The sequence below is a fragment of the Piliocolobus tephrosceles genome, chromosome 14 (assembly GCF_002776525.5).
Source record: "Piliocolobus tephrosceles isolate RC106 chromosome 14, ASM277652v3, whole genome shotgun sequence".
NCBI classification, from domain to species: domain Eukaryota; kingdom Metazoa; phylum Chordata; class Mammalia; order Primates; family Cercopithecidae; genus Piliocolobus; species Piliocolobus tephrosceles.
The window spans coordinates 83,722,931-83,748,257 of NC_045447.1; the positions used below are offsets into that span (position 1 = coordinate 83,722,931).

At 35.4% G+C, this 25,327-nt stretch overlaps 1 protein-coding gene across 3 annotated transcripts in view; it reads right to left on the reverse strand.

Moving 5' to 3' along the window:
- Positions 1-12,092: 12,092 nt before the first annotated feature.
- Positions 12,093-25,327, reverse strand: part of PTAR1 (protein prenyltransferase alpha subunit repeat containing 1) — a 49,767-nt gene continuing 36,532 nt past the window's right edge. The window contains exons 7-8 of one of the 3 annotated variants that reach the window (XM_023213250.2): positions 21,255-21,289; positions 12,093-21,170 (exon numbers count right to left, since the gene is read on the reverse strand). In XM_023213250.2, the coding sequence (XP_023069018.2) occupies positions 20,947-21,170; positions 21,255-21,289 (259 nt within the window). In that variant the 3' untranslated portion in view covers positions 12,093-20,946. Of the gene's footprint in view, positions 21,290-25,327 lie in introns of all 3 variants that reach the window. The other 2 variants (XM_023213249.2, XM_023213248.2) reach the window with 2 other exon arrangements.

Below are 25,327 nucleotides of genomic sequence, written 5' to 3' on the forward strand. Positions count from 1 at the left end.
GATCCTTGGCCCTCCAGGCAACTTGGCTGAGTGCCAATAGTGACAGCAGTGAGGCCACACATCTGAATATCATCATCGTGGGAGTTAGGTTTCAACATGAATTTTGGAGGGACACAAACATTCAGACTATAGTATTCCCATTTCGTAAGTTGTCTCTTCACTCTGTTGATTGTTTACTTTGCTGTGCAGAAGTTTTTAGTTTGATAGAATCCAATTTGTCTGTTTTCACTTTTGTTGCCTGTCTTTTCATATCAAAAAAACTAATTGCTCAGACCAATGTCATGGAGCTTTTACCCCATGTTTTCTTCTAGTAGCTGTACAGTTTAAGACTTTCGTTCATTTTGAGTTGATTTTTGTGTGATGGGAGATAAGCATCTTAACTTCACTTTTCTGCATGTGAATATCTGGTTCACCAACACCATTTGAAGAGACTGTCTTTCCCCATTGTGTGTTCTTGGATCCATTATCAAAAATCAATTTACCATACAAGCGTGGATTTATTTCTGGGTTATTTTAAGCTGATAAGAGCTTTTAATTTGATCACATCAAAAAAACTCAACACTTTTACTCTACCCTCGACAAAGTTTATGTTTTATATGTCACAATTTATATCTCCTTATATTGCATTTCTCTTATCAAATTATTGTAGCTATTAATAGTTTTGTCTGTAAACCTTCATACTAAAGGTATAAGTAATTTAAACACCACCATTACAGTACTAGAGTATATTGATTTTGACAGTGTACTTACTCTGAACCAGTGAGTTTCATACTTTCATATGTTTTCATTTTACTAATTAGTGTCGTTTTCTTTCAGCTTGAAGAACTGAAAGACATTTCTTGTAAGATAGGCTGGTGTTACAGCTTTTGTTGGTCTGAAAAAGTATTTATCTCTTCTTCATTTCTGAAGGACAGCTTTGCTGGGTAAATTAATCTTATTTGGCAGTTTTTTTTTTTCCTTTAGCATTATAAATACATCATTCCACTCTATCCTAGCCTGTAAGGGTTATGCTGAGAAATTTACTACCAGCCTTATTGATATATGATTTACTTATTTCTTACTATTGCTTTCAGAATCCTCTCTTTTGTCATTGATTTTTGACAATTTGATTAATAATATATCTTGATGTATTCTGTTTGAATCTGATTGAAGACTGCTGTAGTTTTAATATTTGTCCCCTCTAAAACTCATGTGGAAATTTAATGTGAAATGTGGCCATACTGAGAGGTGGGATCTTTAAGAGGTGTTTGGGTTATTAGAGTTCTCCCTTCATGGATGGATTAATTCATTCATGGATTAATGAATAAATGAGTTAATTGGTTATCATGGGAGGAAAACTAGTGGCTCTGAGCTAGCATGTTAGCATATTCAGTCCTCTTGCCATGTGATGCCCTGTATCAACTTCAGACTTTAGAGAGTCCCCATTAGCAAGAAGACTCTCACCAGATGTGTTCCCTTACCCTTGGACTTCTCAGCCTCAGAATTGTAAGAAATGAATTTCTTATTATAAATTACCCAGTTTCAGAGTGTTATGAGCAACAGAAAACATTAAATAAACTTTGAACTTTCTATACTTGAATATTTTTATATTTCTCAAGATTTGGAATGTTTTCTGTGTGGAGGGCAGCCTAGAGCCTAGAGCCACAGGAGCCATCTTGGCTCGGAGGCAAGCCTGGAGCCTGTGTCTGTGAGGCTGGCCTGGTGGTGGGGCAGGCCTGGAGATTAGGTCAACCATGCAAGCCTGGAACCCAGGGCTGCAAGATTCAGCCTGGTGCTGGGGTGGGCCTGGGAGCTCAGTCTGTAGGTACTAGCCTGGGGTCTGGGGCTATGGGGGCCTCTCTGGCACTGGGTTTAACTGAAGAAGGCTAGTGTTGGGGTCTGAGGCAAAGCCCAGTGCTCTTTCCCTTCCTTCCCTCAAGCAGAGGGTATGTCTCTTTACACTATGCTGCCTGAGGATGGGGGGAGGAGTGACATAGATAATGTGAAACTGTCCTTATTCTAATGAATGCATCTTACTTCAGTTCTATATCCAAGTGCTGTAATCTTTCACCTGATTCCCTTAGCTCTTCTGGAGGTATTTTTTGTGCATGGATTATTGTTCAAATTGATTTTCTGCTGGCAGGATGAGTACTGTAAAGTCCTATTCCGCCTTCTTGCTGATGTCTGGACCTGGAATTCCAGTATTTTAAAAGACAATGTAACTGAGTTAAAATAAAAACCTCTTATCAAGTAGTTTTATGTCTAGTCAGCTTTACAAGTTTACTCTAACTTCATGCTCCTGTCATCATGTGAGATTGCGACATTGCTCAAGTCTAAGGCCGATACAGAAGAGTTAGTGATGGCAATACCTTAATTTAGACGTTTCCTTCTGGTCCTTTACTTCAGTTTTGACACGTTTATTTACACTCTTTTATGTACTTTGGTACAGACCTAAACAACTCAATAAAATCCCAAAGTGTATTTATTTTCTTTTTATATATTCAACTTGTAATATGGTTCCCCTGTCTAGCCATAATGTTCATTTTTCTCTCCGATATCTAAGGTGGATACATAATGGCCACTGTGAACTTACTTGGGGATATAATCCTATGTGATTTTCAAGTGACATACCAGCTTTTGTTAGTGGTAATAAACTGTTTGTCTTTGCTTTCACCCTACACTAAAAAATGGGACTGTTTTAAGAATTGCTTGAATATATGTTTATTTAAACACACAAAGATCATAGGGATGATAAAATAGAAAAGTAAAGCTTCCCATAATTCTACACCTAGATGATACATTTTAAAAGATTTATAGCTATCCTAGTGGATGTGAAGTGGTTATCTCCATGTGGCTTTGATTTGCATTGCCCTAATGACTAATGGTGTTGAACAACTTTTCATATGCTTACTGGGCATTTTTTTATCTTCTGTGGAGAAATGTCTGTTCAAATCCTTTGCCTGTCTTTATATTGGGTCATTTGCTTTTAATTGTTGAGTTGTAAAATTTCTTCACAAATTTTGGAGACTAGTCCCTTATCGGATATATAATTTGTAAATATTTTCTTCTGTGGGGTCGCTTTCCACTTTCTAGATAGTGTCCCTTTAGGTATGAAATATTTTAATATTGAACAAATCAAATTATTGATTTTTTTCTTTTGCACTGTGCTTTTGGTGTCATAACTAGAAAACTTTTGCCTAAAATAAAGGCCATAAAGATTTACAACTGTTTTTCTCTGAGTTTTATGGTTTAACAATTACATTGAGGTTTTAGATCCTTTTTGAATTACTTTTTGTATTTAATGTGAAGTAAGAATTCATATTAACTCTTTTGCATTTAGATATCCAGTGTTCCAGAATCATTTGTTGAAAAGACTATATTTTTTCCTTATTGAATGATGAGGAATGATGAAGATTTTTTACCCTGGTGAAAAATCAGTTAATCATAGATGTGTGGGTTTATTTCTGGACACTAAATTCTATTCCATTGATCATCCTTATTCCAGTACCAGACTGTCTTAATAAAGCTTTATAGTAGGTTTTGAAATTAGGAAGTGGGAGTCCTCCTACTTTGCTATTTTTTTATCAGGATTGTTTTGACTATTCTTGGTCCTATTCAATTATATATAAATTTTATAATCAACTTGTCAACTTCTAAAAAGAACTCAACTGAAATTCTGATAAAAATTGTGCTGAATCTGTAGATCAGTTTGGGGAGAACTGCCATCTTAACGATGTTAGGTCTCCTGATCCATGAACATACAATGGTTTTCCATCTTAAATTTCTTTCAGCACTGCTTTGTAGTTTTATGCTTATCTTGCTAAATTTTTATTTTTTGATGCCATTATACTTTTATTTTATTTTTTGTTTGTTTTTTAGAGATGGGGTCTTGCTCTGTCACCTAGGCTGGAGTGCAGTGGTCTGGTCATACCTCACTGTTGTCTTGAAACTCCTGGGCTCAAGTGATCCTCCCATCTCAGCCTCTTAAGTAGCTAGAACTACAGGTGTGCATCACCATGCCCAGCTAATTGAAAAAATAATTTGTTCATAGAGATGAGGTCTCACTATGTTGCCCAGACTGGTCTGGAACTCCTGGCTGCAAGCATTCCTCCACCTTGGCCTCCCAGAGTGCTGGGATTATAGGCATGTGCCACTGCAACCAGGCTAATTTTACTTTCTGATTGTTCATTGCAAGTGTATATAAAAATACAATGGATTTGTATCCTGCAACCTTGCTGAAATTGTTTAGTTCTAACAACTTTTTAGTGCATTCATTAGAATTTTCTATATAGAAGATCATGACATCTGAGAATAGACATAGTTTTAGTTTTTTCTTTCCCAATTGAATGCATTTTATTTCTTTTTCTTGCCTTATGGCTCTGGCTAGAAACTCTAGTACAATGTTGAATAGAAGTGGCAAGAGCAGATATCATGTTTCATTCCTAATCTAAGAGGGACAGACTTCAGTTCTTTCACTATTATATTAGCTGTGAGGTCTTATTTTATTATTATTATTATTATTATTATTATTATTATTATTATTTCTTTTTCTGAGATGAAGTCTCACTCTGTTACCCTGGCTGGAGTGCTGTGGTGCAATCTCAGCTCACTACAACCTCCACCTCCTGGGTTCAAGTGATTCTCCTGTCTCAGCCTCCTGAGTAGCTGGGATTACAGGTGCACTCCACCACGATGACTAATTTTTGTATTTTTTTAGTACTAATGGAGTTTCACCATGTTGGTCAGGCTGGTCTTGAACTTCTAACCTCAGGTGATCCGCCCACCTTGGCCTCCCAAAATGCTGGGATGACAGATGTGAGCCACCATGCCCAGCTGCTGTAGGCTGTTATAGACATTGTTTCTTAGCTGTGGAAGTTGCCTTCTATTCCTAGTTTGTTAACTTTCTTTTAATCAAGAAAGGGTTTTGGATTTTGTCAAGTGCTTTTTCTGTAGCTATAGAGATGATCATCAGATTCCTCCCCACTTCATTATATTTATATGGGCTACTGTATTGATAGACTTTTTTATGTTAAACCAACTTTGCATTCCTAGGATAAACCCATATAATATATCATAGCATATAGTGTTTTTTTATGTACTCCTGAATTCAGTTTGCTTGTATCTTGTTGAGGATTTTTGTTCTGTCTTCATAAAGGATATTGGTCTGATTTTTTTTTTTTTTTTTGAGATATATTGGTTTGGTTTTGATACCAGAATAATTCTGGCCTCTTAGAATGAGTTCCCTCTTCTATTTTTGGAATGTTTTGTGAAGAATTGTTGTTAATTCTTCTTTAAACATTTGGTAGAATTCACCAGTAAATTTATCTGGTGTTTGATTTTTCTTTGTGAGAAATGTTTTGATGATAAACTCAATCATATTTATTATAGTTCTATTTAGATTTTCTATTTCTTCTTGAGTCAGTTTTAGCAGTTTGTGTTCGTTTTTAGGAATTTCTCCATTTCATGTGTCATCTAATGTGTTTACAATATTCTGTATAATCCTTCTAATTTCTGTAAAGTTGGTAGTAATGTCACCTTTTTCATTCCTGAGATTAGTAATCTGAGTCTTTTTTCTTGGTCTTGTTAAAAGAGTTTTCAATTTTGTTGAAATTTTCAAAGAAACAACTTTTGGTTTCATTAATTTTCCTCTATTGTTTTTCTTTTCTCCATTTTATCTCCACTGTCATGCTATCATGTTTATAATTTTCTTCTTCATCCTTGCTTTGGGTTTAATTTACTCTTTTTTTTTTCTAGTTTAGTAGTGTGGAAGTCTAGACTATTGACTTGAGGTCTTCCTTCTTTTTAAATGTAGGTAGTTACACTAAAAATTTCCCCTTGGGCACTGCTTTCGCTACATTCCATAAAGTTTGGTTTGGTATGTTTTATTTTCATTCACCACAAAGTATTTTTTATTTTGCCTTGTGATTTTGTCTTCGATCTATTGGTTATGAGTGTGTTGTTTGATTTCCACATATTTGTTATTTCCTCAGATTTCTTCCTGGTATGTTTTCTAATTAATTTGCTGTGGTCAGAAAACAGTATTTATATTATTAGAGTGCTTTTACATTCATTAAGATTTATTTTATGGCTTAACATATGGTCTATAATGGAAAATGTTTCATACTTCCTTAAGAATGTATATTCTGCTGTCATTGGGTGTTCTATAGATGTTTTTAGGTCTAGTTGGTTTACTGTGTTGCTAAAGACTTCTATTTCCTTCTTGACCTTGTCTCATTGTTCTATTATTGAATGTTGAGTACTGTTGACTTGTGTATTTCTCTTCAATTCTATTGGTTTTGCTTCATGTATTTAGGGGCTGTTAGGTGCGTATGTTTATAACTGCCATCTTCTTAATGCATTGATCCTTTATAATCAGAAAATATCCTCCTTTGTCTCTAGAAAACAATTGTTGTCTTGAAATCCATTTTGTCTGGTATTAGTATAGTCACACAGCTAGTTCTTTTGGTTAGGGTTTGCATGATATATCGTCTTCCATTGTTTTACTTTGAACCTATATGCACCTGTGAATCTAAAGTATGTAACTTGAAAACAGCATATAGTTGGGCCAGTTTTTTAAATCCATTCTTCCAATATCTGCCTTTTACTTAGTTTAATCCATTTATATTATTGGAATCACTGATAAGATAGGCTTTATGTCTGTCATGTTATTGCTTTCTATATGTCTGTCTTTTTTGTTCTTCAATTATTTTGTAAGTGTCTTTTTTTTTTTTTTTTTTGAGACGGAGTCTCGCTCTGTCGCCCAGGCTGGAGTGCAGTGGCGCAATCTCGGCTCACTGCAAGCTCCGCCTCCCGGGTTCACACCATTCTCCAGCCTCAGCCTCCGGAGTAGCTGGGACTACAAGCGCCTGCCACAGCGCCCGGCTAATTTTTTGTATTTTTAATAGAGACGAGGTTTCACCGTGGTCTCGATCTCCTGACCTTGTGATCCGCCCGCCTTGGCCTCCCAAAGTGCTGGGATTACAGGCGTGAGCCACCATGCCCGGCCAAGTGTCTTCTTTTTGTTAGATATTTTCTAGTGTACAATTTTAATTCCTTTGTCATTTCTTCTTTTATAATATATTTTTGAGTTATTTTCTTAGTGGTTGCCCTAGGGAAAACTATTAGCATCTTAATGTATAACAATCTGGTCTGGATTAATACCAGCTTAGTTTTCATACTAGATATAAACTTCGCTCCTTTATAGTTCTGTTATCCACCCCAGTTATGGTGTTTTTGTCACAACCTACATTTTTAGATAGTGTGTGCCTATTAACATGGATTTATATTTATTGCTACATGCAGTTGTCTTTTGAATTGGATAGGAAATGAAAGGAGTTACAAATAAAAAATATATCATACCGTCTCCACGTGGATTTGAGTAACTGTCTAGTGCCCTTTCAGTCTGAAGGATTACCTTTAGTATTTCTTTTTAGGGAATGTCTGCTAGTGAAAAACTGTTTTAGTTGATCTTGGAATTTATTAATTTCTCTTTCATTTTTGAAGGACAACTTTGCCAGATATAGAATTCCTGGTTGAGTTTTACTTTTCAGCAGTGAGAACATGTCTATTGCTGCCCTCTGGTTTCCATAGTTTCTATTGAGAAATCAGATATTAATATTATTGAGGATCCCCTACACATGACAAGTAACCTCTGTTTTCAAAATTTTCTTTTTCTTTGGTTTTGACAATTTGAGTATAATGTGTCTATGTGGGTCCCCTTGAATATATTCTACTCAGAGTTTCTGGGATTTGTACATTGACGTTTTTCATCAAATTTAGGATGTTTAAAGCAATTATATATTCAAGTATTTTTTTCTAACACTTTCACTATTTTCTCCTACTGTGACTCCCATAATGTGTATGCTGATTGGCTTGATGGTGTGCCACAGATCCCTAAAGCTATTTACTTTTCTTTGCTCTTTTTTCTTTCTGCTCCTCAGTCTGTTTATTGCCAATTAACCTGTCATCAAGTTTGCTGATTCTTCTCCCTAGTCAAATCTGCTATTGAGGCCCTTTAGTACATTTAGTATACCTTTTCGGAATCTTTCTTTCCTTTTAAAATATCTTTCTTAATATTCTCTATTATATATTACATATATATGAGTCATAGTTTTATATTTTCTCTCAGTTCTTTGAATATAGTTACTTTACTTCTTTGAACATATTTAAAATAGCTGATTTAAAGTCCTTATCTTCTAAATTTAATGTCTGGTCATTCATAGAGGCCATTTCTATTGTTTGCTTTTATTCCTGGGTATAGGCCATACTTTGTTTCTTTCCATGTCTTGCAATATTTTTGTTGAAATTTGAACATTTTGAATAATATATTGTGCCAATTCTGGAAGTCAGATTATCCACCATTCACAGGTTTATTGCTACTGTTGTTTGGTGACTTTTCTGAACTAACTTCGTAAAAGTCCTTTTTTTTTTTTTTTGTCGCAGGTGGCCACCTAAGTCTTTTCTCAGTAGTATGGTGGTCAGTTAGTAATTGGGACAGATATTTCCTTAAAGTAACAAATCTCCCATTTATTATTGAGGGGCTCATTGTGCATGCTGGGGCAAGACTTCCACATTCATTTAGGTAGTTTCTAGCTCTGCTTTAGCCTTAAGTTCCTGTTTGTGAATAGCCTTAAAGTGAATAAAGAGTTAACAGTTACAGCCTTCTCAGGTATTTCCTGAGCATGCACACAGCCCTACACGTGTGTGGCATACCCTTCTAGATTTGAATTTTTCTAAATCATGTCCTTATTAGTGCTTTTGGTATCTTGTCCAATTAAATCTTGCTTACCTCAAGGTCATAAAGATATTTTGTTTTCTAGTGGTTTTATGGATTCTTAGTCTTATGTTTCATTCTATGATTCATTTTGAGTTAATTTTTGTATATTATGTAAAAGTTGGGCCTCTTTTTCATTTGGAAAACCTGTTGTTTCAGTACTTTTTTTGTGTATTTATTTTATTTTTGAGACAGAGTCTTGCTCTGTCCCTCACATTGGAGTGCAGTGGCACAATCTCGTCTCACTGCAAGCTCCGCCTACTGGGTTCACACCGTTCTCCTGCCTCAGCCTCCCGAGTAGCTGGGACTACAGGCACACACCACCACACCTGGCTAATTTTTTTATTTTTTGTAGAGACAGGATATCTTGCTATGTGGCCCAGGATAGTATCAAACTCCTGGCCTCAAGCAATCCTCCCACCTTGGCCTCCGAGTGATGGGATTATAGGAGTGAGTCACTGCGCCTGGCTGGAAGAATGTTTTATGTGTTGTCTAGTCATGAATATGGCACCCTAATTTTTCCAATGTTTTTCTTCTTTGCGAATATAACTAGAAAAAGACATAGTATGCTTTATATATATATACACACACACACACATATGTGTATATACATATGTGTGAACAAGTACCCAAGGCCAAGCCAAGAAACAGAACCCTGTCAGAGTCCCACAAGTTCTTCATCTTGTTTCTGTCCCTGGCATGGTTCCACTCCCCAACTAGATGCAACCACCATCCTGATCTTTGCAATAATTTTGTTTTCTTTAATGATTTTATTATTTTTAAACTTTACATGAATGGAAACATATTGCATATGTGTACTTCATTCTCATTCACCAAGGAATTTTTTCTGTTTATAATTCTACATTACCAGTGTGTTCTGATTCAATGTTGCTGTCGAGAAGTGAGTTATCAGTTTAATCTTTTGTCTTTAGCTCTTTTTGATTTTTTTTTTTTTTTCTGCTGGCATTCCACAGTCTTGGTATGATGTTTTTTAATTTATCTGCTTTGAATAAGATTTTAATATATTTTCCAACATTTTTAGTTGTATTCAGTATGAAGGTTGGTCCTGCTATGATTAGAAATGAGATTTAAATTAAAAAAATAATAAAGTTAGAATCTTATTTACATACTGCTTTGTAACCTACTTTTAAAAACTAAACTTACTATGAGGTTTTTTCCTTGTAATTATAAGTTCTGTTTTTATGAGTGCATAGTATACCTCTACAGGAAAACACTAATTTACTCAATCGATTGTTGCACATTGTAGTTCTTGGTGATTTTCTATATAATAAATGCTACACAAGATGATCTTTTTATTCACGTGGAATAACTGAAATTAAGACTTATATCAATGCCACCAACTAGATGTGTCCTCACTTATAAACAAGAGACAACATGATAATTTTTGCTCCAAGGGATATCAGTAGATGGTATGATTACACAACTTACTTGAAAATAAAACAAATAGGGGTGACTGGTGTTACACCCGTCCCATGTGGTCACTACCTTTCAGTATTTTCTCAACAATGTATCTAGTGAGGTCACTAGCAATTTTAAAAAATATGAGAATATAAAATATGACAGAGGGTCAATTCAACCTTGTTAGCTTCCCTACACAGACCTTTCGCTGATCATGCTGCTGTAGTCACTGTGAGAGGTATATGAGAAATCTAATACAAGAGACATTTGTATATCATCAGACTTTTCCAATACTAAAAGTGTAAATTCAGAAATACCATTCTGTCTGTTGCTCATATCATTAAGAAGAGGTAAAGCACTCAGAACCCCGACAGCCAGGATTACTCTAAGAATCTCTTTGTGAAATCAAAAACAAGATGTAAATTATTGATTGCTTCCTTTTTTTTTTAAAGCTAAGGTGGAGAGGCAAGTAACCCTTCAAATTCTACTTCTGTGACACTGTACACATATAATGATACTACTGTGTTTCTCTTAAAGAAAGGGCGCCCTGTAACTTAAAGTTGATGCCCAACAGGGCCATTCTGGAGTAGGTTACTAGTAGACAAAAGCTATGCTATTTAAATATCTCATAAAAAATACCTTTTCTTTAAGTAATAGAGTACCAAAAGCAAAACTTTGAGTTTCCAACATGAGGAAAATTGTGCTATCTGCTAAATGTAGACCAATGACAAAAGGGTTATCATATTTAATAAACTGGCTAGTGTATCATCTTGGATCTGTTATTGTTGATCTTTCATTTCAAAAAGCATGTTACTAACCAAATCAATTTCCCAGGGAAGCACTTTACTACGGATTTTTGTCACACTTCGTATATAATTTGCTTATTACTTCAAATTAAGCTAGTTTTCTTTCCTAGCTTATCAATGCAAAAACACTACTGCTTTTTTTTTTTTTAATGTTTTATTTTTTTTTGGAGACGGAGTCTCATTCTTTCACCCAGGCTGGAGTGCAGTGGAATGATCTCGGTTCACTGCAACCTCCGCCTCCTGGGTTCAAGCCATTCTCCCGCCTCAGCCTCCTGAGTAGCTGGGATTACAGATGTGCACCACCATGCCCGGCTACTGTTTGTATTTTTAGTAGAGACGAGGTTTCGCCATGTTGGCCAGGCTGGTCTTGAACTCCTAAGCTCAAGTGATCCACCCACCTGGGCCTCCCAGAGTGCTGGGATTACAGGTGTGGGCCATTGCGCCTGGCCAGTACTGCAATTTTAAACAATTGTAGTACTTTGCCATCATGCAAAATAAATTTGATATCCTGTTTCCTAACCAAAATATACATAATAGTAATGCATTATATAAAATATAATCCTAAATAGTCAAGGGATAAAGTAATATAGATCTTTCCCATAAAACACTTCTGAAATATTTAAAATTTGAGTTAAAAAAAAGCATCCACTTTATCAAACACCTTTTGGAGTCTATCTACGTATTATACTGTGTAAGTAACGCTGCTATATCTCGCTTATAACATACAGAGGTGAGACTCAGGATTGAGAAAACATACGATATAACACTAAAATAACCAAGTAATTCTGTGTGCTCTACAGTTTCATTTGAAATAGGTGGGAAAAAGCACATCTAGTCATAATAACTTTCATAAGGCAATCAGTCACTGTTAATGCAATTTAAAAACAACTGTGGCAATTTCTCTAATTTGTTTTTGACATTTCTTTTATGTTCTAGACATCGTGGCATTTTTATTCTTTCTATAAATGTAGGTCATAAAGTTATTGGTTTCATTTACACAACGGTTCACACCTCCACCTCCCTACCACCATCAAAGCAAATAAAATGGAAAGCTTGGTAGACTAGATTCAAGTTTAAAGCACTAAAAGTAAAAACAAAATCACACTTAACACTCATTTTAGGAGATGAAAGGTTTACTTAGAAATTGCAAACATTTAGCAAAGGTAAGACAAACACTATTTTCCATACTCTACAGAAATACAATAATTTATATCTGGCTTGGTACATGGTCACATAAGAATAAATCTAATGGAAAAAGAATATTTTATTCTACTTTTCTGACACTTATCACAGTGTAATAAGTGCCAGTAAGTCCTGGAAGACAGCTGCAGAGGAAGATTAGAATCCCAGGGCTGTTTGTTAATATACATGATTATATTGTAAGAATAATATAAAAACAAAATAGGTAAGATATACAATTAACATGCAATTTAAGCTATATTATTTTGAAGAAACAGGACAGAATTTAGTGAACGCAACTTGAAAATTTGTTAATAATGTATTATAATCAGCATGTCACAGTATTTTACATGGTATGGAATTATTCCTCCTTAAATAATGCTTGGCAAATTGGAACAGGTTGATCCTACTTCTAGAGCATATTAAAATGAAGATGAAGGAAAACAAGTGGATAATTCTATTAGATGCTTTTCTAACTATTTTGAATTTTTAAAGTACCACAATTACATGCCTACCTCACCATCTCCAAAGTTAAAATAAAGCCATACTTTGTACTCTATGAATCTGTACTGTCCGGTGTAGTAGCCCTTAGCCATATGTGACTATTGAGCACTTAAAATGTGGCCAGTCAGAATTGAGATGTGCTGTGAGTACAAAATACACTCAAATTGAAGACTTAGTATGGAAGAAAAAGAAGATAAGGTGTTTCATTAATAATCTTTTATATTGATTACATGTTGACATAATATTTTTAATATACTGGGTTAAATAAAATGTTATTAAAATTAATTTTGCTTGTTTCTTTTTTAATATGGCTACTAGAAAATTAAAAATTATGTTGTGGTTCACATTATATTTCTGTTGAACAGTGTGGATATAGATAATCTATAGTCATTATATTAGCCTTAGAATTTAGCATCATACTTTAAGCACTCTGGGGTACTAACTCGAACTCCCAGAAACCCATAAGCACACTGTGCATATAAATTATTGCAAAATTCACTCTTATCTCTCTGCAAGATATGCATTTTAAGTGAAAAAAGAATTCACAAAATATTGAATCCTTAACAAATGTCAATTAGTATATGGAAAGAGCTAAAGGACTTCAATGTAGACTGTTATACTGGGGAAAAATAGATCAAGAACATAGCAGTGCAACAGAGGGAAGACCGTTAGTCTCTTCAGTAAAGTAAGTTAGCCAAACTTACCTTTAATGGCCAAGGCCTGACCCTGCACTACAGATTATATACGTAACTTTTCCATTTAAACATAAACTATAAGAAAATCTTAAAACAATATTGATGGCAGCTAACTTAAATTTTCAAGCAATGTAAAATTAACAGGCGTGGTGAATTCTAATGGCAGAATATAGTAGCTGAGAACTTCTTTTAAATGAAAGCTCCTCCATGTTAAAGTATGCAATTGACTAGTGTCCAAAAAATTCCAGTAAAAAAAAAAAAATTAGACACTATTAAAAAAATCATAACTGGCCTTTGATATTTTTTCTCCCTCTCCTTTTTAAATCTTTTGTAGTGTAAAAATATTTGGCATACTTATAATACCTTGTCTTTTATTTTTTCTAACTCAAAAACAATAAGTTAATCTAAGAATGCATTCCATTATTTTCCTAAAAACAACATATGCCAAAATACAATACTCACAGTGCTCACCTCAGTCAGCAGCCAGCATCATAGTCATGCATCAAGAACCTCGCCAGGAGGCAATGCCTAATTACATTTGTACTATACACTCTGTTCCTCACAGTTCAGGTAGGAATGTTTATTTGTGTTTTATAAAACTGTTTAATCTTTTTACATTAGGTAAACTCTGTCAAAAATGCTTTGAAAACCACAGATTAACAGATGTTGAAACTACTATATCATTCATAAAAAGTTCTCCCTCATGCCAAAGATGTTGAGAAAATAAGCAGAAGTTTACTGTAACTTCACATTTTACCATTACCACTCTTAAGATGCTAGAAACAAGTAAGATTTAAGGAAAAATAAAAAGAACCTAAACCCCGACAGTACTGGATATACCAATACAGAGACTGATTGCAGAAGACTACAGTAGTTCTCTCTAGAGTTCAGCCAACTGCTTAAGACATTTAATTACATTTATTAATATGCCTTGCATAAGAAAATACTACTTTCACATCTCCTATCTTTCAACTATGTTGTGTATAAATAATATTTTTATTACATGTTACTAACTCCAGCCTAAATAAGCCTCATAAATCATGTCAAATGCTATAATTTTAAAATTCCACACATATATTACTCTACAAATATACTCCTTGGTGAAAAGATGTCAACAGTCTCCTTTCTGAAAGCTGTTAAGTTTGATGTTAGATCAATCACTGACTAAGCATTTATTGAGCATCTACTATAACTGTACCCAGTCTTCAACTAATAAGAAAAAAATACCTGCTCCAAATGCAAGATGATATTTGTAAGGGAGGATAATTTACAAACTTTTCTAATAGAATGCTCTTTGAATCAACATCTGAACATATGAAATTATGTGACAAATAAACCTAAATTTATTACGTATCACCTTATAAAGATAAATAAGCAATCTAAAGTGTGCTGCATAGTACCTTGAGGAAAGTGACTGCCATACATAAAATTAAGGCTGATTCCTTAAAGGTATGGAAGAAAAGCCAGAATGTTATTGTTTGTAAACGACTAAAGACTTAATATGAAAAGTTTACATAACTATCTGGTTAATTTGGGCGAATGAGCACTTATGTTAGGTTTCTACCTTTGCTGGAAGATGTTGCTCTAATAAAGAAAACTGCTTTAAATAGGAGCACTTTTAGCATACACAAAAATAAAAATCCTTTGTAAATTTCACTTGCAATGTTGTGCAACTGTATATCTTTGCCTTGTGCATTTCAAACTGATTATGTATTTTATGCAAAATGGTATATTTTTCCCAAAGCTGAGAATATGGACAATGATGATAAGACAGTTAAGCTACTTTTATCTTTCTAGCTTTTATCAACTCTGACTTGTTGAATTCCTACAATGTGCAAGGCAGTATGCAATGTGTTGAACATATATGACGTCTACACATACAACAGAGGGAAACTGAAGTCTTTGGAAGCAAAATAGTTGTCAATTTGAAAACCAACGGTAATCATTTTCCTCAACAGTATTTCTAAAAGTTGAGAATGATGTCAACTGAAACAAAATATAATTATTCCCACCTCTACCAAAGATGGAACTGTAATACAGAAATCATTTCCTCAGAAGAAACAAGAATGTTCATACTAGAGCCATAGGGACCAAAGCAGCAAGATGAACAATGAGGCAGTCACAGAATATCTACTAGCTACTGTACTGGTAATAGTTTATAAAAAATACAATCTATACTAAAATTTAAGAGCTAATAATATATTTAGCATATTTTTGCCTTTGCTTTTTGCCACTGAATATAAAATTTGTCCTAAATTTACTAAATCTTCTACACCCTGAGGAATAACAACAGACTAATAAAAGTAATGTCAGGGTTAGCTTTCTGGACCATTCTATTGTCCAGAAAGCACAAATTATATATAGCTGATATTCTTGGAAGCACAAGGTTTCATCAGCAGACTAAACTACTGCCCTGTATTGTTCTTAGCAAAGAGTTTGGTTTTACAGTGTTAACATGGCCTGGTGAGAGTAGAGAAGTCAAAGTTGGGAGCCTGAGGTTTCCTCTCCCACCTAAGATCCACAACTGATACACTGGTTTTCTGTCTTCACCATGAACATGGCGTATTGCTGCCCTTTAGGAATATATTATTCAACAGTTCTCTGTAAAAGCACTTTGGAATCTTTAGCTATATATTTCTATGAAATTATACTTGCTATCTTGAAATATGGAATTCCTATCCCTCCCTTCTCCAGATACAAACAGATAAAATGATACATCTAAAATTTCATCTATGCATTTACTTCTTTTCCTCCAATATCTGAAAGCAAGTACTGTTTTCACCCTTTCAACTATATTACATTATGCCTGAATTTGAGAGGGTAGGAAGGTCCTAAAGTAAGGCAAAGGATTCATTTAGGACAATGTTCTAGCCTTTATTTTAGGGCAGAGTGCCACTGTTTCCCGTTGGACGCAGGTTTCAGGCTATCTATTTGTGCACACACCATCCTCTAAATGGGATGCCTCCAACCCCCAAAACGTTAGTTGCCAGAAAGAAAGAACTAAATCTTGGTAGGGTGCTTAAAATGATAACTAATGGAATAATCAAAGCATCCTGCCTGCTTATATCAGTCTCTCACTGAAAGATAAAATACTCTATGGGGCCATGCCTAGCGATGGGAATAAAGAAAACAACGGGCCACAATCAACTGTTTGATAAAACTTCCATCCTGTTTTCTTAAACATTAAATATAATCTTGCTCCCAAAAAAGTAAGAAAGGCACTCAAATTAACACAGTCCTATAGTTATTTTTTAAAAGACACTATGTGACAATAAGGAATTCTTGGGGTTGATTTTTCTTCTTCATTAACTTCCCAGTGCCTCTACACATCTCTCCATTAACTGGGAGCTTATTACAGAGCATACCTCGGTGTGGGGAGGCAGCAACACATAAAGTGCTAGGGTTTGCACAGTTCTATTTGAGAAATTTATTCAAGACAAAAGGTTCAGTTGTTATCAGGTTCAAATTTTCTAGCACACTTTAAATATCTTTAAGTTTTAAAATATAATTTTCCAATAGCAAAATAATAGTTAGCTTAAAATAGCTTTTTAGAAAAAAAAATCATGTTACTTCCCCTTACAACTAAATCTTTAGCATCTTCTATAACTCAGGGGAACTAGGGTAGGGATTATTAGATTGTTATACAGTAGGTGGTATCTGCCATCTTGTGCTGTATAAGAGAAAATTATTAAACTGATAATTTGTTTGCTTCAATATTAAAAATTCTTTTTACATGCACATACATGTGTGTGTGGCCCAACAAGAATAAATTGGCATGACCTGAACATACCTAAGTGGCATATGATCTACTATGTAGTTGCTTTCCTGCAAACTACTGCATAAAAATCCAAAAACTTTTGTTTCCATATCTTGTATCACATAAGCCCTTATTTGAAAACTTAAGTACTTTTTAGAGATAAGCTGTATGTATTTAACCCAACTAATAATTAAGCCTTTAAGTGAGAACTGTACCATAGGAATAAGAAATATGACTGAAAGTCTGGGCCCAGAGTTTCTTAAGACGTAATAAAATGCTAAAACCTAGAGAAGACAAAGGGGACATTAATATGTATCAAATCCCTAAGCTTACAAAGTGACTCACACAGATTTAAGAAATATCTGAAAGAGTCACAGTTCAAGTTGCGGGGAAAAAAGGAGAAGCATAAAATGATGATAAGTGCACAGGTACAGATCAGTAAGTCACTGAAATCAAAGAATTTCTTCAGATGACCAAAAGCAGTTCTGCCTCTGTATGCAGGATCTGTCCTCTAATACCACAAATGAACAGAAAGTGGTGTTCTTAATGCAAGTGGGTTCTTCAGCTCTACAATTTTTAGTATATGTTATAGTACAGTTAATTGACAATTACAGAGCTGCATTTCTTGGCTGGGATTTAACAAGTTTAAACAAGGTAATGAAATGAAGAAAAAAAAAGTCTAAATCAACTTATTCTATAGGCGATAGCGCTTCCCACGTATTACGAAACTAGAAAGCATCATTCATTCACAATCCATTGCACTAATCCATCAATTTCTCAATCATCACTCATTCTTATCACTCCCAAACAATCTTTCTCTTCTTCTGTTAGTCATTCATTAATTTAATAAATATTTAATGAGTCCTCACAATGTGCAGGGCACAAGTAGAATCTGAAAAACACCGTATTGCCAAAACAGGTACACTAAAGTACACTAAGGTACACTAAAAGTGGGGTGAAGGTGGTGGTGGAGACAGTTACAGAGCTTAATGCTTTTTGCTTGTCAGTAGTATTCTTCATCCACAGTATGGTACGATGACCCACTGTTCTTTCAGTGAAAGTTTAATGAAATACATGTCAATAAGCCATCTTTTCCTTTTAACAATTAGTTATACAAAAATAAGTGAAGACCAACAAGTCCCAGAAAATAGACACATCCTTTCTACTACATGAGCTCAGTCAAAGACATTATCATGCCACAGCTAGCGGTTTTAAATATTAACCACTTAGGAAAAAAAACAACCATATAGGGCAATATTACGATTTTCTGTGAATGAACAATTAAAAAAGGCAAACTCTAGAAATAAAGCAGCACACAAAAGTTACATACTAACAGTATCCTTTGGATATTTGTATTTTTGCTCTCTACTTAAAACTTTTAGGAAGAAACCAAGACATATTAAAGGACTGCACGGCTTCAAAAAAGAGTGGGTTAAGAGCCTTAGAAGATATGAAAATAGTTAACACCAAAGATGGGCAAGATCATTGGTGGAAGGTACACAAAGGCATGAAGCACTATAAAAATTCAGCTAGTGTTTCACAGGGTACTGTCATTCATTTCCTGACATTTTTTCACATCAAAGCATAATAAGCCCTATCACTCAAAATGTGAAAAATGATTTTTAGGAAAAAAGGTAATACTGAGTTCGGCCAGAATCTGGCGACATATTTTAGTGGAATGGGTTTAACCACCCATGTCTTCTCTGTGTAGTTTGCCCCCAAACCCTCACAGGAGCTAAAAATCATAAACTTATGATTTTATCCATAGAGGTCTAGGTGGACCTTGAGGTATTTGATTCAAAATATGCTTTGTACACAAAGGGCCATGGAATTATGTTCTTAATGGTATTTTTTCATCTAAATAATATAAAAGCTACAAAAAGGTAATTTTTGACTTGAGAGAAGAACATATTTTGTCTACTGGGGCCAGGCTAGACAACGTTTCTGGCATTCTTAAGTCTTACTCACTTAAACAGTCTGCCACTCAACAAAACCATGATGCCCAACAAAAGGACATATTTCTGCTTCTTTAAGGCAATGTACCTAACTCAAGTCCAGGCTTTCTGTAACAGTGAGACAGAGAGGTTTACTTTCCCTACATCTTTATCCCCACTTTACAAATTACCTAGCAAGTAAAAAGCACAACAGGCAAAGCATGGTTGTCACACTCATTTCTGCCACTATTACTCACATTCTGCACAGAGATAGGACAACTGACAGCTTCTATCATTAGGGAAACTTTTAGAAGGGCCACTCTTGTTGATATTTCTGGTATATGAATGTATTTTAGATGAGGTATGAAATTTATTGCAAATAGGGGGTAGAAATCTTGAAGACACACTCCTGAAGTAAGAAAGGAAAGATATACAAAAATGACACATGAAAGTGACAAAAAATATGTAATGGATTGGCAAAACAGAAAGTATATGAAAAGAAGAAACACAGACCATTTACAAAAGGGCAAATATAAGAAAGCAGACATTACGTGGCCCATTCCCCACCCTCACCCCACCTACCTGAAAAACTCAGCCCTTGTTATTGAAAACATAAGATACAGCTATAATGTGGATACTTTGGTACCTCATCCCTGATTAAGTTCAGTATAAAAGTGTTTTGTTTTGCACATACTATTCCTTCCCCTGGCATTTGCCAGTAAACTTTAATAGTCACTTCATGATAATTTTGTAGTTTCCATAGTGTATCCTCAATAATTTAGATTTTTAAAAAGGAAGATTTTTATGGATATATTTCTTTATATATTTCTCCCATTTGTCATAAGTAAATGTGAAATTAAAAAGTAGTAATAGCTAAAAACAGCATTCCAGGTTTTTAGAAGAAAAAAAAATCAACTTTATAAGGAATGACATGTTTTGGCATATACCAAATTTGAGGTAAAAATAAGCTCTCAAAACTAGCAATAAAAATAATTTTTCTTTACTGCAATTACATAAACTCTTAAATTAGTTTTTTTTTTTTTTTAAATAACCACTTAAAAAACGGATTACATTGGAAGCATTTTTTTCATATAAATTCCAATACTTCTGACTTTGGTAATTGGGTAGAACAGGCTAGAGAAAGAGAACTAGTTTATATTTTTACACATTCACCCATCTAGCCATTTGATTCTCAAAACAATTACATCAAGTTATTCAGCATTCATACCAACATTCTTAAGTTGAACTGCAACATAAATGTTTATTTTCAACTTGTTTTAGAGACAGGGTCTCAACTCTGTTGCCCAGGCTGAGTACAGTGGTGCAATCATGGCTCACTACAGCACAAACACCTGGGGCTCAAGCAATCCTTCTGCCTCGGCTTCCTGCGCAGTTAGGAACACAGGTGCATAGCACCATGCTTAGCTATTTTTTTTTTTTTTTTTTTTACTTTTTGTAGAGATGGGGTCTTGCTATGTTGCCCAGGTTGGTCTCAAAGTCCTGGGCTCAGGCAATCCTCCTGCCTAGGCCTTAAATTTTTAATTTTTAAAAGAATTTGCCTATGCAGCAATTGGACTGAGGTGGGTAGAAGTGTGTATGTGAACCAATCAGGAAAACCAAATGAGAAGCCCCACTTACAGAAATACAAAGGGTGAGAAGTTCAACAGAAAATTTAAGACACGTTGTTTAGCACGAAGGAACTATACAACTATTTTATCCCCACAGGAATGCCAGTTATTAACAAAATAAATAAAATGAAAGATTTACTATGGACTTTCAACCTAAAGATGAAGAACATATGGTTAGCCAATAATAGTAAACAGTTCATGCAACTATGTAAATAATAAAAGAAAGCAATATTGCACTAAAAGGGGAACTTTGTAGGACTAATTCACCTCTTTCATTGACTCAAAGTAACCAGCCATTTCCTGTATGCACTGGCAAACCTGGCTTGCTCCACGTTCCGACAGGTGGACAATACTTGATCAATGAACCTGTGCTCCATTTCTAGGCCTAGAGAGTCTGAAGCTGGTGTCCGCTTCAGGCGTTTGGTTTCCTGGGAATAGCCTTGCTTGCTAGGGTCATTCAGTCCATCCACTTCCATTGCCTGAGACAGTTGGGAGCCTGCTGGGATAAGGTGCAAGTCACTCAAAGTCCCCCCAGAGCTGTCTGCAGGTGACAACTGGGTCATGCTGTGAGGAAACCTACCATTTAAGTGATGCTGAAGGTAGAAAATATGCCGCCTGCGATAGAGAGGGGAAGGAAGAGAAAAAGAAAATCACATTTTTTTCACATTCCAGAAAAAAAAGTTTGCAATTTCAAAACATACAGTATTCAGTTCACTGTCCACTTCATAACCCAGTTATACAGGGGAAGGAGGAAAAACAGTAGCAATGATGTTCCAGGATATTTGGACAAAGAAAGTCTTATAACCCCAGCTTACAGGTTTGTTTGTGAGAAAGAATACGGTCCTAAGATTTTTCATAAGCATTTACTGAGATGACAATGACTTGGAGATGGTACTCTATGGTAACTATAACATAAAACTAGAAATATGTGATAGTCTTATTTCTGCTACAAATTATAAATATAAAACAAAACCAAAAACGAACCTCACTGATATCCTGGAAGACAAGTGATTCAGAAATAAGGGGATTGAACAGTTCCTTTAGAGGCTGAATCTGTGGCCTCTATCAAATACTTTAATAAAAATAACGTATCTGTTATAGTGGGTCTTATTCCCTAAAAGTCAACGAACTTTACCCTAAATCCATCACCAACTACAGTTTTAAACATCCACATGCACTGGGGATGTGCTGGGCTCTGAGCAAAACATGTTAAAAGATACAGTTCCTGTTCTCCCTTTGAGAAGACCAATTCTCCTGCCCTTAGAACCACCTAGAATTATTTGTTAAAAATGAAGATTCCTGTGCCTAATCTCCAAAAACTTCAATTCAGTGGGGGCACATCTATGTACAATGAACTGTATAAGCTCTAGGTTGTTATATCTCATCATTCACATTAGCAACTCTAAGCCCTTAAAAGAGAATTCTATTCATTTTCCTTGCATATTCTGAAGCAGACAGGGAGCATATAATGTACCAGTTTTACAAGGGGTAAAACATAAAGGCTAGATAAGCTGCCTAATGACAATGAGTCAGCAGTAGAAAACTGGCCTATGTAATACAGGCACAACTAGTTTATATTATGCTTTGCTCTAATGTGCTTTGCAGATACTTTTTTTTTTTTTTTTTTTTTGAGACAGTCTCGCTCTGTCACCCAGGCTGGAGGGCAGTATGGCACAATCTTGACTCACTGCAAGCTCTGCCTCCCGGGTTCACACCATTCTTCTGCCTCAGCCTCCCAAGTAGCTGACTACAGGCGCGCACCACCACGCCCAGCTAATTTTTTGTATTTTTACTAGAGACGGGGTTTCACTGTGTTAACCAGGATGGTCTCGATCTCCTGACCTTGTGATCCACCCTCCTGGGCCTCCCAAAGTGCTGAGATTACAGGCCAGATACTGTATTTTTTACAAACTGAAGGTTTGGCAATCTTGTGTCAAGCAAGTCTATCAGCACAATTTTTCCAACTAAATGTGGTCACTTTTTGTCTGTGTCACATTTTGGTAACATTCCTAATATTTCAAACTTTTTCAAGATTATTGTATCTGTTATGTGATCTGTGATCAGCGATCTTTGATGTTACTACTATAACTATTTTGGGGTGTCACAAACACACCCATATAAGATGGTAAACTGAACCAATAAATGTGTGTGTTCTGACTGCTCCACCAACCGGCTCTTCTCCCGTCTCTCTACCTCACCCTAGGCCTCCCTGTTCCCTGAGATACAACAATATTGAAATTAGGCCAATGAATAACCCTACAATGAACTCTAAGTGTTCAAGTGAAAGGAAGAGTCACAGATCTCTCACTTTAAATCAAAAGCTAGAAATGATTAAGCTAAATGAGGAAGGCATGTCCAAAGCTGAGACAGGCTGAAAGGTAGGCCTATTGTGCCAGTTAGCCAAGTTGTCAATGCAAAGGAAAGTTTTTGAAGGAAATTAAAAGTGGTACGCCAGTGAACACACAAATGATAAGCAAAACACAGTCTTACTGCTGATATGGAGAACGTTTTAGTGTTCTGGATAGAAGAGCAGATCAGCCACAACATTCCCTTAAGCCAAAACCTAATCCAGACTAAGGCTCTAATGCTCTTTAATTCTAAGGCTGAGAGAGGTGAGGAAGTTAGAGAAAAAGAGTTTGGAGTTAGCAGAGATTGGATCATGAGGTTTAAGGAAAGAAGTCGTCTCTATAACATAAAAGTACAAAATGAAGTAGCAAATGCTGATGTAGAAGCTATAGCAAGGTATCCAGAAGACCTAGTTAGATCCCTGATGAGGGCAGCTATACTGACAAGAGATTTTCAATGTAGATGAAATACGCTTCTATTGAAAGATGCCATCTAGGACTTTCATAGCTAGAGAGAAATCCATGCCTAGCTTCAAAGTTTCAAAGGACAGTCTGACTCTTGGTAAGGGCTAATGTAGCTGGTGACTTTAAGTTGAAGCCAAGGCTCATTTACTATTCCAATAATCTTAGGGCCCTTAAGAATTATGCTAAGTCTACTCTGCCTGTGTTCTATCAACAGAATAATGAAGCCTGGATGAAAGGACATATGTTGACAGCACGTTCATTTAAAGAATGGTTAACTGAATATTATGAGCCCACTGTTGAGACCTACTGCTCAGAAAAAAAGGATTCCTTCCAAAATATTACTGCACACTGACTATGCACCTAGTCATGTGGGAGCTCTGATTGAGATGTACAGAAAGATTCATGTTGCTTTCATGACTGCTAACACAGCATTCATTCTGTAGCCCATGGATCAAGGAAAAACTTCCACTTTCAAGTCTTGTTAAGAAATATATTTCATAAGGCTATAGCTGCCACAGATAGTGTTTCCTCTGATGGATCTGGGCAAAGTAAATTGAAAACCTTCTGAAAACAGTTCACCATTTTAGATACCAATAAGAACGTTTGTGATTCATGGGAGAAAGTCAAAATATCAACATGAACAAAACTCTGAGAGAAGGTGATTCCAACCCTCATGGATGACTTTGAGGAGTTCAAGACTTCATTGTAGTAAGTCACTGCAAATGTGGTAGAAATTACAAGAGAACTAGAATTGGAAGTGGGGCCTGAAGATGTGACTGAATTGCTTACTCATGAATTTCTCATGAGAAAACTTGGATGGATGAGGAGTTGCTTTTTATGGATGAACCAAAATAAAAAGTGTTTTGTTGAGATAGAATCTACTCCTGGTGAAGATGCTGTGAAATGAACATTGTTGAAATGACAACAAAGGATTTAGAATATGACACAAACTTATTTGATAAAGCAGCAGCAAGGTTTAAGAGGACTCCAATTTTGAAAGAAGTTCTACTGTGGGCAAAATGTTGTCAAACAGCATCACATACTACAGAGAAATCTTTCATAAAAGAAGAGTCAAACTTCACTGCAATCTTATTTTAGGAAATTGCCACAGCCACCCCAACCTTCAGCAACCACCACTCTGATCAATCAGCAGCCACCAACACTGAGGCAATACCTTTCACCAGGAAAATACTGCAACTTGCCAAAGGGTTGGATGATCATGAGCATTTTTTAGCAATCTAGTATTTAATTAAGATACATACTTTTTTTTTTTAGACATACTGCTGTTGCACACTTCTTAGACTACAGTGTAATGTAAAAGTAACTTGTATATGCACTGGGAAACAAAAAAATTGTGTGGCTTACTTTATTTTTTTATTCACTTTATTGCAGTGGTCTGGAACTGAACCTGTAATATCTCTGAGGTATGCCAGTAGCTTAAAAGATCTATCTTCTCTCTTGAAAACGTGAAATAAGTGACTTGGTTTTAAGAGAAAAAGAGCATTCTCTACTAATGAAGGTGCCAAAGAGGGCAGATAATCTTTTGTTCTGAATATATTTAGTAAGGAAAAGCAGCTGACCAGGTCTCCTCAAATAACCTGTAAGACAGACTGGACCGGAGAAAGAAAGAAATCTCAATAACTTTAGAAATAGGCAATTTTAAAGAATGCCTACCTCCTTCCTGCCAAGTGCAGGCAAGTCTTTCATTTACAAATACAATGCTATGGCCTAAAGTAGAATCTGTATTTATGAAGATGAAGATGTCTCCAAATAAAGGAAGATCCAAAAGAAATGAAGCTGGGAAGGGGTCACATACGTGACTTCATTCCAACATACTGTCAAA